Source organism: Eptesicus fuscus, chromosome 10 (genome assembly GCF_027574615.1).
Source record: "Eptesicus fuscus isolate TK198812 chromosome 10, DD_ASM_mEF_20220401, whole genome shotgun sequence".
In the NCBI taxonomy this organism is placed as follows: domain Eukaryota; kingdom Metazoa; phylum Chordata; class Mammalia; order Chiroptera; family Vespertilionidae; genus Eptesicus; species Eptesicus fuscus.
The window spans coordinates 61,841,607-61,856,562 of NC_072482.1; the positions used below are offsets into that span (position 1 = coordinate 61,841,607).

Below are 14,956 nucleotides of genomic sequence, written 5' to 3' on the forward strand. Positions count from 1 at the left end.
GTCTGTCTTCCAAAATGAGCATCTTCAAGGTGCCAGGTATTCACAGGAATTTGTACATAAACGCAGGAGACATGAAGTAATTAAACAAGGTCTCTGATCTCTCCGACTCTCTTTTTTAAGTAGGCAGGTGGCATAATGAATCTTACATGTTATAATTAGTAATTAGAGGTGAACGCCAAAATAAACAAAACAAAACAGAGAGACAATGTTTGGTTGTGAGGCTGTCAGTGAGCGGACGCTAAAGGTCCAGCGGACCCACCAGCCCGCACCCAGGAGACGCGCTCCTCCCGCGAACACTCGGGCGGGGTGACCTACACTGTTGTGACCCCGCACTGGGTAGGAGGAGGCGCGCGCACTGCAGCGGCTCGCGGCACCTGGTCCGCTCTCGGCCGCGTGAAGAAGTGGGCCCGCCCCCGCCCTCCCGCAGCCCAATCATCTGGGGACCCTGGGCACGTCCCACTGCCAGCCACGCCCCCAGCCGGCGGGACGGGGCGGGGGCGTCTTTAAGAGCCGGCCGCCGGGCCCCGGCTCCGCGGGGGTGCGGGGCTGTGGACTGGGAGGCCGAGCCCTGAACCTGAACCCGAACCTGAACCCGAACCCGAACCCAGAGGCTCCAACGCGCAGCCGCTTTCCTCGCGGCAGCCTCCGCGCCTACGCCGCCCGCCCACCCGGGCTCCGCAGCCCTCGCCTGGGTCTCTCCGGCCCGCCCGCCGGGCTGTGGGCAGCTGCCCCGGAGCCTGCCAGCCGCGAACTCACGCCCCTCGTGCTCCCGCGGCACCCGCCGGGCCGGCCGGGGCCATGGTGCCCTCTCCCGCGGAGCCCGTCGCCGCAGAGGGGTCGGGCAAGACCGAGACGCTCAGCCCCGCGTCCTTGGGGGCCGCCCCGCTCTCGGGCCTGGGACCCTCCGACGGTCCCGAGGCGGCCGCCGAGAAGGAGCAGGTCGAGGTGGAGCTGGCGGGGCCGGCGGGCGCCGAGCCCCCTCCGCCTCCCGAGGGCGGCTGGGGCTGGCTGGTGATGCTGGCGGCCATGTGGTGCAACGGGTCGGTGTTTGGCATCCAGAACGCCTGCGGGGTGCTCTTCGTGGCCATGCTGAAGACCTTCGGGTCCAAGGACGATGACCAGATGGTCTTCAAGACAGGTGAGGCGCAGCCCCGCCGCGGTCAGCAGGGGCACAGGCGCGGGCCGGGCCGCGTTCTGCGTGCCCAGGGTGGGTCCACGCCCGCGTGTGCGCCCCAGGGAGTCCCCTTGTGCCTGGGTGTTTTTTTTTTGGGGTGGGGGGCTGGGGGGGGACACTGTGCTAAATACTGAAAGGATAGGAGGCAGCTGGATGGGGGTGGCGAAGAGGAGCGTGAGGGGTTGCCTTCTCCTGTTGTGTTCTTTGTCGAGCTGAACGATTTACCAAACTAGATGAAGAAGGTGCAGACTCAACATTTCCCCCCCTTTAGAGCGCTGTTACGCGATCTCTTGACTGAGCAGGCAAAAAAGCAAGTGGAAGATCTTCTGTGTAACTCTTCTGCATACCTTTCCCACTTTATCCTGCCAGTAGGCGTCGTCCACCCCGTTTAGGTGAGCAAACCGAAGCCTGGCGAAATAAAGCGTCTTGGTGAGTAGCAGAATGGAGATAGAGCACACGTCTTCAGACTTCAACGGCTAAGTGATTTCCATGACTAAATCAGACTCCCTCACGGCCATTTGGGGAACTTTAGTTAATCATCTTAAATTTTATTTATTTATTTATTTATTTTTTTTTATTGAAGGGAAAGGAGAGAGAGGGAGAAACATCCATGATGAGAGAATCATGGATGGACTGCCTCCTGCACGCCCCCCACTGGAGATAGAGCCTGCAACCAGGGCATGTGCCCTTGACAGGAATCGAACCCGGTACGCTTCAGTCTGCAGGCTGATGCTCTATCCACTGAGCCAAACCAGCGAGGGCGATTCATCATCTTTTTTAAACCTAACTTTTCTGTTATTTTTAGTGAACATTTCTTGGGTCTTTAGTGTGCACAAAATGAGTATACAACGGTCCCAATTCCCTGATCTTACTTTGCTGTCATAACAAATTCTAAGGCAGAGGTAATGTTGAGAGTTTTAAAATCGTATGTAAATAGTATGTTCTTATGTGTATCCTTCTGCAACTTGCTTTTCTTTTACCCTGTGTTGTGTCTGCGATTTATCCATATAATACCTTAATTTGAGCTGTTAGCTTGAATTTTTTGTTTCAACTCATAGTTTTCCATTGTATTACTATATTATACTTTGTTTATGCATTGTCCCTTTATTAGACATTTATATTATTTTCAAACTTACTGTAAACGACTCTGCAATGAATATGCTTGTACATTGCCTCGACATGTATTAAATAAGGTGCCATATTTACTCTGGAATTTCTGTTCCATAAATAGCTCTTGAAGTTGCTGTGTTATTCAGGTCACAGGGCTAGGTACAAAAAGCGTTAAAAATGTAATACCATCTACTTTGTAAGGAAGACTATCATTAAAAAGTTTAGGAGGATAGATGTGCATATGTGATGGCAAACAAAAGTAATTTTGTGTCTTTTCTGTATGAGTATCAGGTATCTGGGAAGGAAGCGCTCCAGGAGGCTGAACTGCCAGTTACCATTTTTAGACTGTTTCCTTCAGCATGTAGCACATTTTTGCCTGGGTTTACACATTTTTAATGCAGTCAAAACAACAAGACAACAGCCTTTAATACTGTGTTTGCAAGCCCAGATGAGTTGATCCATTGGAATCTGAGGGTTGTTTTTCTGTTTTTGCTTCTTCCTGCCTTTGTTCTTTTGAGATAGTGAGCAACTGCTGGAGAAAGACCATGGCTTCGCCAGCAATCCTTTTTGCCGTGTTGAAGCCTCTACCTACAAGTTCCTGTTGGCGACAGGATCCCAGTACTGGGTAGCAAAAGATGAGGGAGGGGACAGGACCTGCAATCTTGAAATTTTTGAAACTCCGTATTTTCCGTTTTCATGAATATCTTTCTCCATTTACTCAGTTCTTGACAACTTTCAGCCGTGTGTGTGTGTGTGTGTGTGTGTGTGTGTGTGTGATATAAACAGTCATATGGGTATGCCAGTTAAATACTGAAGATCTCTGTGCTTATCTGCATGATTACCATGTTTGGTCATGCCCTTGCACAGATGTGCCCAACTCAGGATAAGTGGAGATGGAAAACCAGGCTGTGTTCTGGGTGCCCTTTATCTAATTCCTACAAAGGGGCCTTATGCACTTATAATGGCCCTGCGTAACACAGCAGCTTGATTGAACGTTGGCCTTTATTTGGACACGGTGTAATACATGTATAACAGCTATTTTTTAAGGTATGAGAAAGAAAACGGATTTAACCTCATCTGTGAAAAAAGGGTGACAAGATAGTTATTGGGTCAGTTAAATATTGAGATACCCCCCAGCCCCTTCCCCAACAGGTGTTTCATGGAGTCCATCATCTACAAAAGGCACTGAAGTATTTGAGAATACCTGCTTTGAAGTTTGGCTTTTCCACTAATGCTGAGTCATCTGTGATCAAACATATGCAAGCTTCAAGTACAACGCCCCAAATATCTAGAATTGCTTAAGACTTTTATTTTTCAAAGTTTTGGTCCGTTTTCTATTACTCTATTCATGATGGATAATCCCAGCATTAGAGGGCAGTTAATTGTCTCCATGTTTTCATTAGCTTCTTCAGACTGATTAGTCCAAGGATACACAGGGAGGTTGTGGTAAAATGGGAACTGAGGGTTTCAAATGATGGTTCACATTTCTTGAGAATTTCTCATGTGCCAGCCCAGTGCTAAGCACTTTACATGCATTCTTATTTAAACCTTACTGCAACCCCAGGGGCTAGGCTGCATTTGATATCTTTCTTACAGATGTGGAAACTCAGGTTTGCAGAGTTTTGAGTAAGCATTGGGGCCAGAATTCAAATTCAGGTTTATCTGATTCCAGAAGCTGGTTTTTAACAAGTGAGCATATTGCATTGGCTAGATAATATTTTGCTAATCCAATGTTCTTTATGTTGTATAATTCAAGCATTAGCAATTGATTGAATACTACACCAGGAATTCTGGGGTTAGAAAAGACATCTGAAAGATCAGGGTCCCAGTTTCTTGATCTTACTTTGCTGTCAGTAAACAAAGGCCAATTGTTAATGTCTCCTGGAAGTAGATTTTGAAGAGTAGAGAGACTTCCAAGAAGAAACACCATCAGCCCGGCTGGTGTAGCTCAGTGGTTGAGCATCAACCTATGAACCAGGAGGTCACGTTTGGATTCCCAATCAGGTCACATGCACAGGTTGCGGACCGATCCCCAGTGTGGGGCGTGCAAGAGGCAGCCGATGAATGATTCTCTCTCATCATTGATGTTTATCTCTCTCTCCTTTCCCTTCCTCTCTGAAATCAATAAAAATATATTGAAAAAAAATGAGATCATTTCATATGGCATTCAAACAAAAGTCTGGGGTTTCCTTTGAGGAACCATGCTCTTTAGTCTGATCCATAGCAGGACGATGTTTCCAGGAAGAACGGGAGAGCCTCTTTCTCAGGATCACGTTCTCCTCTTCAGAGTTCTCTTAACTCGGATGTAACTGATGATATACCCACAATTTCTTAGGAAAGGGCCTGAAGAGATCCATTCGCACTAAGATGTAAGTGAGTTTACACATCCTAATGTTACGCCTCATTCATTCTACAAGTATCATTCATTACTAAGTATCTGACACCTTCTGTGCAGAGCACTGGAGATGGGAACTGAGAGAGACAGCTGTTCCCAAGGAGCTTTATTTTTTATTTATTTACTTTTTTAATTTCTTTTTATTGATATATATATATATATATATTTTTATATTTTATTTTTTTTTTACAGAGGAAGGGAAAGGGATAGAGTTAGAAACATCTATGAGAGAGAAACATCTATCAGCTGCCTCCTGCACACCCCCTATTGGGGATGTGCCTGCAACCAAGGTACATGCCCTTGACTGGAATCGAACCCGGGACCTCTCAGTCTGCAGGCCGATGCTCTATCCACTGAGCCAAACCGGTCAGGGCCCCAAGGAGCTTTAGATGGGCTGTGAGACACAAACAAGTAAAAGTACATCAAATACTACCCTCAGGCATTTGCAGTATACTAGGACCTAATCTTATTTTAAAAGGTGGAAATTCCAGGGAATGGTGGGTCCTGGGGAAGGCATTTGATGGCCTGTCTAGATGCTAATAAATCTCACTTTGTGAAATTAAGACTTTGGAAGAGAAGCAAGCTGAACTATAAGTCGGGCAGTAGAACCAACGAGTACATCCCAGCCCCATTATGTTATTGCAGCTGCCAGTGACCTCATGCTCAGAGATATCTCTTGCACGTATTGCTGCATCAGTTATGTCTGTCACAGGGAGCAAGCTGAGCTTGAGTTGTCTCTTTCCAGTTAAGTTTTTACTTGTTCATATGTGCATGTTTCTTGCCTGTGTGGAGAGGAATCAGACACTTCTGGGATACCACAGATACTGCAATGAACTAGAATGTTGTTTGCCCTTAGAAGTTACAACTTTGCTTGGATATTGGAAAGCCCATTTTTAGTTCCTTCATGGGACTGAGAGAGAGTGTAGGGTCCTTTCATTTTCCTGATGCAGTGCCCTGGACAGTCTCTGGGATCTTACGAGGATATTAATCTAGTTTACTTGTCTGCTTTCTTCCTGCAGAAAGAAAAATATTTTAATGTTATATGGACTTTAAAAGTATCTGTTTAAAACAAGTATGTTTTTAGAGTCAGTATTTAGGGTAGTTAATGATATCCTTCTGAAAAAATTATGTCTTTGTGGTCTAGAGGCATGGTCAAGAAGACCCCTACTTCTTTTAGTAATTCCAAAAATGTGTTCTTTAGTAGCCTTTCTTTAAAGTAGTGGTCTGTGGTTAAATAAGTTTGGGAAACAGCACATTATTCTCCTCTCTTGGATATTTAAAGTAAAAATCAAGATATTAAAAATTCAACAGTTTTAACGAGAAGTGGACTATCAAAAGGGAGACTTTGGCAACAACCTTCCCTGTATGGAGGTAGATTGCTCTTTAAGATGGTTATGATCACAAAATAGGATTTTCAGTTATACTTAGGGATTAATGCATCTTTCAACACCTCTCAATATAGTTTTACAAATAACTCTGAAATTTCAAGTCAGTCAGTACTTCTTGAAGGTTAAAAAAAAAAGTTTTCACGCCCAGCTGGCGTGGCTCAGTGGTTGAGCGTCAGCCTATGAACCAGGAGGTCATAGATGGATTCCTGGTCAGGGCACATGCTTGGGTTGCAGGTTTGATCCCGAGTCGGGGGTGGATAGAAGGCAGCCAATCAGCGATTCTCTCTCATCATTGATGTTTCTGTCTCTCCCTCTCTGAAATCAATAAAAATATATTTTTAAAAAATTTCCACATTTGCCATTATGCTGATATCTATGTACGGCAGCTGTATGCTACGCCTAAACTTAAAGGAGGTTTTGGCTATAGTTCAGAACTGAACTGCTCTGTCTAGCCTTATGCTAAGGACTGTGTGTGTAAAGCTGCCTATATAACTATTTCTATATCTGAGGAAGGTTTTTTAGTAATGGTGCTTTGTACAATGGACGGATGATCTGATTCTTGGTTCTATACATCTTATACTATAAATACCGGACTGTTATATGCACTGAAAGAGGTTGGAAAACTAAGTTAACTCACTTATGGCAACTGTTAAACTTGAATTTTCTTTATTCTCCATCTTAAAGCATCTGACTTTTTATTCCATGTAAATTCATCTAAACTGCCTGCTAAAATAAGTCATTAGACCATAAAAATGGTTCCAGTATTTTGGAATAATAAATGAGTATGGTGTGAGCATCTCATACTCTTCTTTCCTGAATGCTTCTGAATTCAGGGCAAGACTGAATAGTGTAAATAGTGTGTAGTGAATTCTAATTAAATACAACCATGTGAGTATTCCTGGGATTTTTATCAATCAAATTAACTGTCAAAAGAACCAAATCAAGCAAAAAGTAAAAGCATAAGAGGATAATTTCTAAAGAGCTTTTGAGTGTCTTTTAGAATAAATCATACTCAGTGCTCTTAATGTGATATGCCCTTTATGGTCCTTGCTGAGCCCATGTTGTAGTTCCTTGAGGCTTATCCCAGGCCATGTACTTACTTCCTTTTTCCTGCCTTCTTTGGGGTCTTCTATGCCCCAAGTGTGTCCTGCTGTCTTTTGTCTCTGCCTTGGTCTGTGTCACTCCTCTCTTCAGTGTGGTTTTTAGTCCTTGTATGATTCTGATGAAGCAGCCATTTTACTTCTTTTGTGACAGCCCTGGGCCCTAACGATTTTATGCCACTTGGGATGTTTTGTTACATTTTGATGCACTTGGAATGTTTTGGGGATAGCATGAATTCAAATGAGTTGTGAATTAAGCTTAAAGTGGAAGATGGAGACCCAAATTTCAATCTATTCTAATCTAGCATTCTGTGAAAGGCATTTTTAAGATAATACATATTTATAAGTGATAATTTGCATATCCTTTTCCATAAAGAAAGGGCTTTCATATACATTACTTAACTTAAGTTTTTAAAGTCACCTCGTAGGGTGTCATTACCTCTATCTATATAAAAGCCTAAGTGACCGGATGACCGGATAACCGGCTGGTAGCTATGATGCACACTGACCACCAGGGGGCAGACACTCAATGCAGGAGCTGCACCCCTGGTGGTCAATGTGCTCCCATAGTGGGAGCGCCGCTCAGCTGACAGACGGGCACCAGATGAGGGGCTGATGGCTGGCAAGCACAGCTGTGGCTAAGTGAGCCTCTCCCACTCTGTGGCAGCGCTACTGAGCGCAGCGGCAGCAGGCACACGGGCCAGGATCAGGCTCCTCCCTGGCTGCCTGCCGCTTTGTGCACTACTGTATCCCTCGAGGGGTCCTGGATTGCAAGAGGGCGCAGACCAGGCTGAAGGACCCCACTGGTGCACGAATCCATGCACCGGGCCTCTAGTTTATAGATAAGAAAGTTTTGACTTGCAGTTTAGGTTCAGGCCACATGATACTAGTTTTTACATACACTAAGTTGAGTTTAAGAACATCTTTTTAGGTGGGTAAAAATTTGTACTTGTGTTAAAGTTGTCCTGAAATGTAGAACCCTGCCCTTTCCCCCCTTGCAACTATTTTCTGCATATTTACCTATGCGTTCTCTAGAACCTTACTAGTGCCTCCTACCCCAGTTATCAGAAATCCTGTGCAGTTGTTCTTTGCAATAGAATACCACTTGGAGTTTTCACAACCTGACTAAAGATCTGCCCTCACATTCAAATTAAACAAACAAGCCTCAACAGGAACAAACTAAACCCCAAATAGTACTGAACAGTCAGGTCACCACAGCGCTGAGCACACAGGAACCGGGGGTGTTTTTAATGGCAGCGGTTCAGAAGGAGCGACTCCCATGTTCCGGGAACCGCTAGCCCTTCTGAGACCAGAGTGATGGAGGAAAACAGTGCATTCAGGCATATGGGCAGCAAATGTGCATCCACCATACCTTCTTTGATGAAATATCTTCATTAATAACAAAAATAATTCCCCACCTTGCATATACCTAGATATTAGAACTTGCAAGCTGAGGGGATGACCTACCTTATTCTCAGGTCGGAAGTCTTTTCATTTCACCAGTGTTTAATTGTGAGGCTGTATATGAGATACAGGTTTGAAATAATGTATGGGGACCAAAGCAGTGTTTCTAACCTCCTCTGCTCCCTCTGGATACACATTAAAGTCTCCTGGTCCCTGAAATGGGGACATAAAGCCGGGTATTTATCCACCAGCCAAGATCTTGTCACTTCATTTTTAGTTGTATTTTGCAGGTAATTAGGGTTCTATTTTTGTTTTTTAAATGTAAAATTATAATATTGACTATGTTTTAAACTAAATGTGCCTCTCTGGAACTTCTGATATGTCCCTCTTCGGGGAAACTGCTGCCTTCCTCCTCCAGTTCCCTCACTTGAGAATCGCTAACTAGAGCTTTACATTTAATTTGGGGTAGGTTTTTTCTATAATTAGATAGTTAAAGCTCAGTGAAAGGTCGGTCAGTGGTTAAATTACTGCATAAAGTCAGGGAAAGGTGCATTTCAGCTCTTACCCATTTTTTTCTTTTTTTGCTAAAAAGTAAATTGTATCAACAGTGTTCTGCATGTGTTCAGAAAGCCAAAATTTATTCTTGTGACAAACTCAGACTGGATCCAAAACCAAATTCTGAGATACATTTTATAAAAATGGAAAACTCCACTATTCATTAAGTGGAGATATTTATTGACTTTTCTGGGTAGATAGGTATTAAGGCCAAGTTGAATGGGTTTGTCTGGTGACTGTTTTTAGTAGTAAAAACTTTTTCATCTTGCTTAATTATCCTTTTGATTAGTTTTTACTTCATGTTCCAGTTTAAATAGCAGCATCTCAAAGGATTCACATTTGTCAGTGGTTGTTTTCAGTAAGTGTAGTATTCTACCTTACTGGTTGGTTACCCCAGGTTATCCTTTGCTGAGTGTGGTGTGGTGTGGTGTAAGTAGTGTGGTGTAAGTAGTGTGATGTGGTGTAAGTAGAGTGATGTGTAAGTAGTGTGATGTGGTGTAAGTAGCATATGTGTATACATTTATTGATTTTTTTTTGATTTTTTTTTTTTTTTTTACAGAGAGGAAGAGAGAGGGATAGAAAGTTAGAAACATCGATGAGAGAGAAACATCGATCAGCTGCCTCCTGCACACCCCCTACTGGGGATGTGCCCGCAACCAAGGTACATGCCCTTTACCGGAATCGAACCCGGGACCTTTGAGTCAGCAGGCCGACACTCTATATATATATATTTATAAGAGAACACATACCAGTGAATATATATATATATATATATATATAGAGAGAGAAACATGTATATATATATATAAATATATATATTTATAAGAGAACACATACCAGTGAATATATATATATATATATATATATATATATATATATATATCAGAGAGGAAGGGAGAGGGAGAGAGAGCTAGAAACATCAGTGCACATCCCCCACTGAGGATTGAGCCCACAACTGGGCATGTGCCCTGACCGGGAATCAAGCCATGACCTCCTGATTCATAGGTCGATGCTCAACCACTGAGCCACTCTGGCCAGGCTATGTGTATACATTTTTAAACAAATTGTTTTTTCCTGTTTTGGATTGCTTTTTTCAGGTATATGTGAGATTACTGCTTCAAAGAGGATGAAAACTTACACATTGCCAACTTGTTCTTTAGAGGACTTGAATTGCTTTACTATGCCCCAGCAATGTACTGCTTCCTAAAAACCCTACCAGTGTGAGGTTTATTTATTTATTTTTTTAAGAGGGAGAGGGAGAGGGAAAGGGAGGGATGGAGAGAGAGAGAGAGAGAGAGAGAGAGAGAGAGAGAGAGAGAGATCTACTGGCTGCTGCCCCCTGCACGCCCCCCATTGGGGATTGAGCCTGCACCCTGGCATGTGCCCTGACCTGGAAGCGAACTGGTGACCTCCTGGTGCATGGGATGATGCTCAACCAACTGAGCCACATTAGCTAGGGCACCAATGGTATTTTTAAAAATTAGTTTTAAATCATATTTTATTGATTTTAGGGCTGAGTGTTTTCCCAGCTTTTGAAGCCCTTAGAAGCAGCAAATGCTTCGGCAATTATTTATAACATCTGGAAATATAAGAGAACACATACCAGTGAATATATTAGAGTAAAACTTCGTTTCCACAGGTGGAATACTAGGAAGGCCTGAGATTATCTTAGTCCTGAGATTCTCTTTTGACACACCTTGGCAGGTGGGACACACCCTTGTTCCCTTTCCTCTGTTCTCTCAGCGCAGGTGTTGATCAAGGCCTTTCTTGGGCTTGGGGTGGTATTGGAAATTAACCATTTGGAGACTGAGCCATGAATTCTTCATGACTTCCAGGTGGCATCTCATCCTCTAGACGCAAGCATGTCAAACAGCATACCTCAAGGCATGTAGCCCGCTGGCTGCGAGTTTGACATGCTTGCAAGAGGCTCAGTCTGCAAAAGTAGTCCGTCTCATTCTCGCCCTGTGCTATTACCTTGCCTCACCTCCTCTGGACCTAAGTCTGTTGAAAACAACTTTAATTAATTCATCTGGGTCTAAGTGTGTGTAAAATTATTTTTTGCTTCAATTGATTTTTAAGGGAGATATAGAAATCACTTAATTTATTGAGCACAAACTCAATGTATTAGGGGCCATGTAATAAACAAATGAATTTGACTTATTCCATATTCTTGAGAGGTTATGAGGGGAGACAAAATGCTATGCACACAACAACTCTAAAGCAGTATGCTGCCTATGTTAAATGCAGTGTAAACAAGAGGACTTTAGAGGAAGGCAATGGCTTCTGAGGGAGCTGACCAGGGAAGCTTCGTGGAGGTAGCTTTTGGGTGAGGCTTTAAAGGATTGGTAGACTGTCCTCAGCAGATTCAGCAGAAAAAGGTATTCCATGGGAGGGTGCAGGGCTGGGCAAGGGCTAGTGGAGTCTAATGATTAATGTTTCACTGTGCTTTACTATGTGGTTTATGTGAACGTGTTTGTTATTTTGGTTAATAATCACCCAAGGATATTTTTTCCATTGATTTTTAGAGAGAGTGGAAGGAAGGGACGGGGAGAGAGAGAAACATTGATGTAAGAGAGAGATATCGATTGGTTCCCTCCCTCACGCATGCTGACTGGGGCCAGACATGCCCTTGACCGGGAATCAAACTTGGGACCCTTCGGTGCGTGGGGCAACGCTCTAACCACTGAGAACACTGGCCAGGGCTATGTTATCTTGGTTGATCTATTCAATGATCCTATGATATAACTGATATACGATACTCATGTTTTAGATGGGCAACTGAGCCTAGTAAGTAGCGGGGCTCTCTTTGAACTTACTAGTAAGTCTCTGGCATCAGGACCCAGGTTCTTTATATTGGAGTACACACTAGGTTCATTAGGTGAACGACAAGGAGTTTGGAGAATATGTAGGGGAAAGTCACAGGAGGTAAGTCTGGAAGAGGATGGTGGAGCTGAGGAATGGAAGGTTTGAATGCCGAGTTAAGCAGCTTGGACATTATTTAACAAACAGGCAATGGGGAGATAATGAGGGTTTCAGAAGTGTGCCTTAAAGAGATGTGAGTGCTTTGCACTGGCTGGTGTGATCAGTGGTCAGAGCACCAGCTGTGCGTGGAAGGGTCATGGGTTTGATTCCCAGGTAAGGGCATGTATCTGGGTTGCAGGTTTAATCCCCAGCCCCAGTTGGGGCTTATGTGGGAGGCAACCAATTGATGTGTCTCTCTTACATTAATATTTTTCTCTCTTTCCTTTCCACTCTCTCTAAGAATCAATGAAAAAAATTCCCTCGGGTGAGAATTAACCAGAGAGAGAGAGAGAGAGAAAGAGAGAGAGAGAGAGGGAGAGGGAGGTGAATGGTTTGCAAAAGGCAAGAAATAGGAAGAACAGCAGTTACGAAGTCCTTGGCTGAAAGCCAAGTGAGATTTGAGAAGTAGGAAAGAAGGGACAGATGTGAGACGTTTCAAAGATGGACTGAAGGAATTTTGGCAAATGATGGTGTGGACAGTGACACAGAAACAGATGAGGCCTGTGTCTGGAGATTGCATCTAAATAATTTTTGAACTGGGAGGCCCCACGTTTTCATTTTGTGCTGTGCCCTGCAGATTATGTAGACAGTGACAGGTGGTGTCATTGTTAGGCTCCTGGGCCCTGAAGAGGAGGAGCTGACAGGGAAAGGCTGGCTCCGATGTTAGATATGTGACTGTTAAATGCCTGCAGAACATCAGAGGTTGATGTCAAACAGGTAACTGGAAATGTGAACCTGGAGCCTCAGAGTGAAGCTGAGGCCAGAGGTAGAGCTTTGGAAAGAGTGTATGTCTCTAAGAGGAACAAGATGTCATAGCAGAAAACAGAAATTCTGTCTCAAGCAGACTTGGTGGCTGGTTCTGGTAGTTTAGTTAGTTTCCACTGAAATAATCTTATTTGTAAGTAACAAAACTTCATTCCTTAAGAAGTCTTTCCAACATTTAGATTTTTCTAATTCAGATTTACAGTTTTCCAAAGGAAGGATTGTATTTTTACTATCATGGTCTTAAGTATTTCCAAAACTTAGTACTAAAACTTAGTCATTTTTCCCCCCTTTAATTTAACAGGACCTCTGAGACCATTGGCATTTATGGTTTCTTTCATTCATGATGTAATTAAGCCAGTCTGTAAGTCTTTTTTTTTAAAGAGAGACTATAATTTTATTTTTTATATTTTTATTGATTTCAGAGCAGAAAAGAGAGGGAGAGAGAGATAGAAACATCAATGCTGAGAGAGAATCATTGATTGGCTGCTCCTGCACACCCCACATTGGGGACTGAGTCCATAACCCAGGCGTGCCCTGACCGGGGATCAAACTGTGACCTCCTGATTCATAGGTCGATGCTCACCCACTGAGCCATGCCAGCCTGGCCAGTCTGTAAGTCTTATTTTCATGATGTTCTAGGCCAGTGGTTGGCAAACTCATTAGTCATCAGAGCCAAATATCAACAGTACAACGACTGAAATTTCTTTTGAGAGCCAAATTTTTTAAACTTAAACTTCTTCTAACGCCGCTTCTTCAAAATAGACTCGCCCAGGCCGTGGTATTTTGTGGAAGAGCCACACTCAAGGGGCCAAAGAGCCGCGTGTGGCTCGTGAGCCGCAGTTTGCCTACCACGGTTCTAGGCCAAGAGATTATGAGAATAGCTTAGAATAGTTTCAGTTAATTTATGCATTTCTAATATAAATGTATTGCCAGTGGAAAACTCGTTCAACAGGCAGATGATGTTATCTTGCAGATCAGACTTCACAGCATTTAGTAACTGAGTCAGCTACTTCATTCACAAGTCATAATGAAAACAGCTAACGTCTAAGTGTAGGCTCACTTAAAAAATTGTCTAGAAAGAACAAACTAAAAAAGTTGTGTAGGAAAATTATTAGAAAATGAAAATAAATGAAATTAAGTTCTTTTTTGACTAGGATGGAAAGTTGTACTCTTTGTTAAGAAGCATGACTTGCTGTTGCATATTCACACTGCACATCTGAAGTTTTGACAGGTGGCGGAGGAAGTGCTGTCTGTTTTTGTGGTGCTGGCTGGCTGGGAATGGAGTCAGTTCTAATTCAGAGAATAACTAGTTACCTGGCTACACACAGTTGTATTTTGCCTTAGTTTCCTGTCACAGCGTTATTATCGATGAGACTCAAGATAATAGGATGTTTAAGTGCTTTGGATGTACAAAGCACACAGATGTATCAAACACTGCTGTTACTGAGCAGGTTGGCACTGTGTCTCTATGTGGGCGTGTGTGTTGACTCACGTGCCATGCTGTAAACTCTCAGCACTCAGGTCCTGAATTGCTCTCTGGTGATTGAAGCCCAGCCGAAGGGGCTGGAAGTGCAGTGACCCTGGAGGAAGAACCAGTAAAAGCAGGGGGTGGATGAAAAGGGAATTGATGGTTGTGCAAGAAGAGGGTGTCTGCCTTATGTTGTAAGCCAAGACACCCTGACCCTTCCAGTAACTGTTTGGTCTTTCAGTCCCATTTGGCTTCATTTACGAGGTCTGTAGTTAAAGCCAATGTCGGGGTTTAAGGCGGTATTTTGTCCATGCTGTCTGCTGTTGTGCTGGTTTGCTGACAAGTACATTTGATATCTAATAATTATGGGGAGAAGAGAAAAGGGGAAGTTTAACGAAACCATTTTCCCCCTCAGAATTTGAGTAATAGAAGCCATAGAGTCTTTTAAGTTCCATGCCAACGCACCAGGCAGAAAGAGACTTGCTAATACCAAAGGACTGGAATCACAGAAGAGCTATGCATGTTTTTTTGGTATTCACTTCAAAACACACTGTTTTCTGTAACTTCATTTGTTAT

General features: G+C 43.5%; 1 protein-coding gene across 1 annotated transcript in view; it reads left to right on the plus strand.

The window, feature by feature from the left end:
- The first annotated feature begins 573 nt into the window (after positions 1 to 573).
- The window catches only part of SLC16A10 (solute carrier family 16 member 10), a 93,214-nt gene continuing 78,831 nt past the window's right edge, over positions 574 to 14,956 (plus strand). The window contains exon 1 of the mRNA XM_008158924.3: positions 574 to 1,138. Within this exon, the coding sequence (XP_008157146.1) occupies positions 799 to 1,138 (340 nt within the window). The 5' untranslated portion in view covers positions 574 to 798. The remainder of the gene's footprint in view (positions 1,139 to 14,956) is intronic.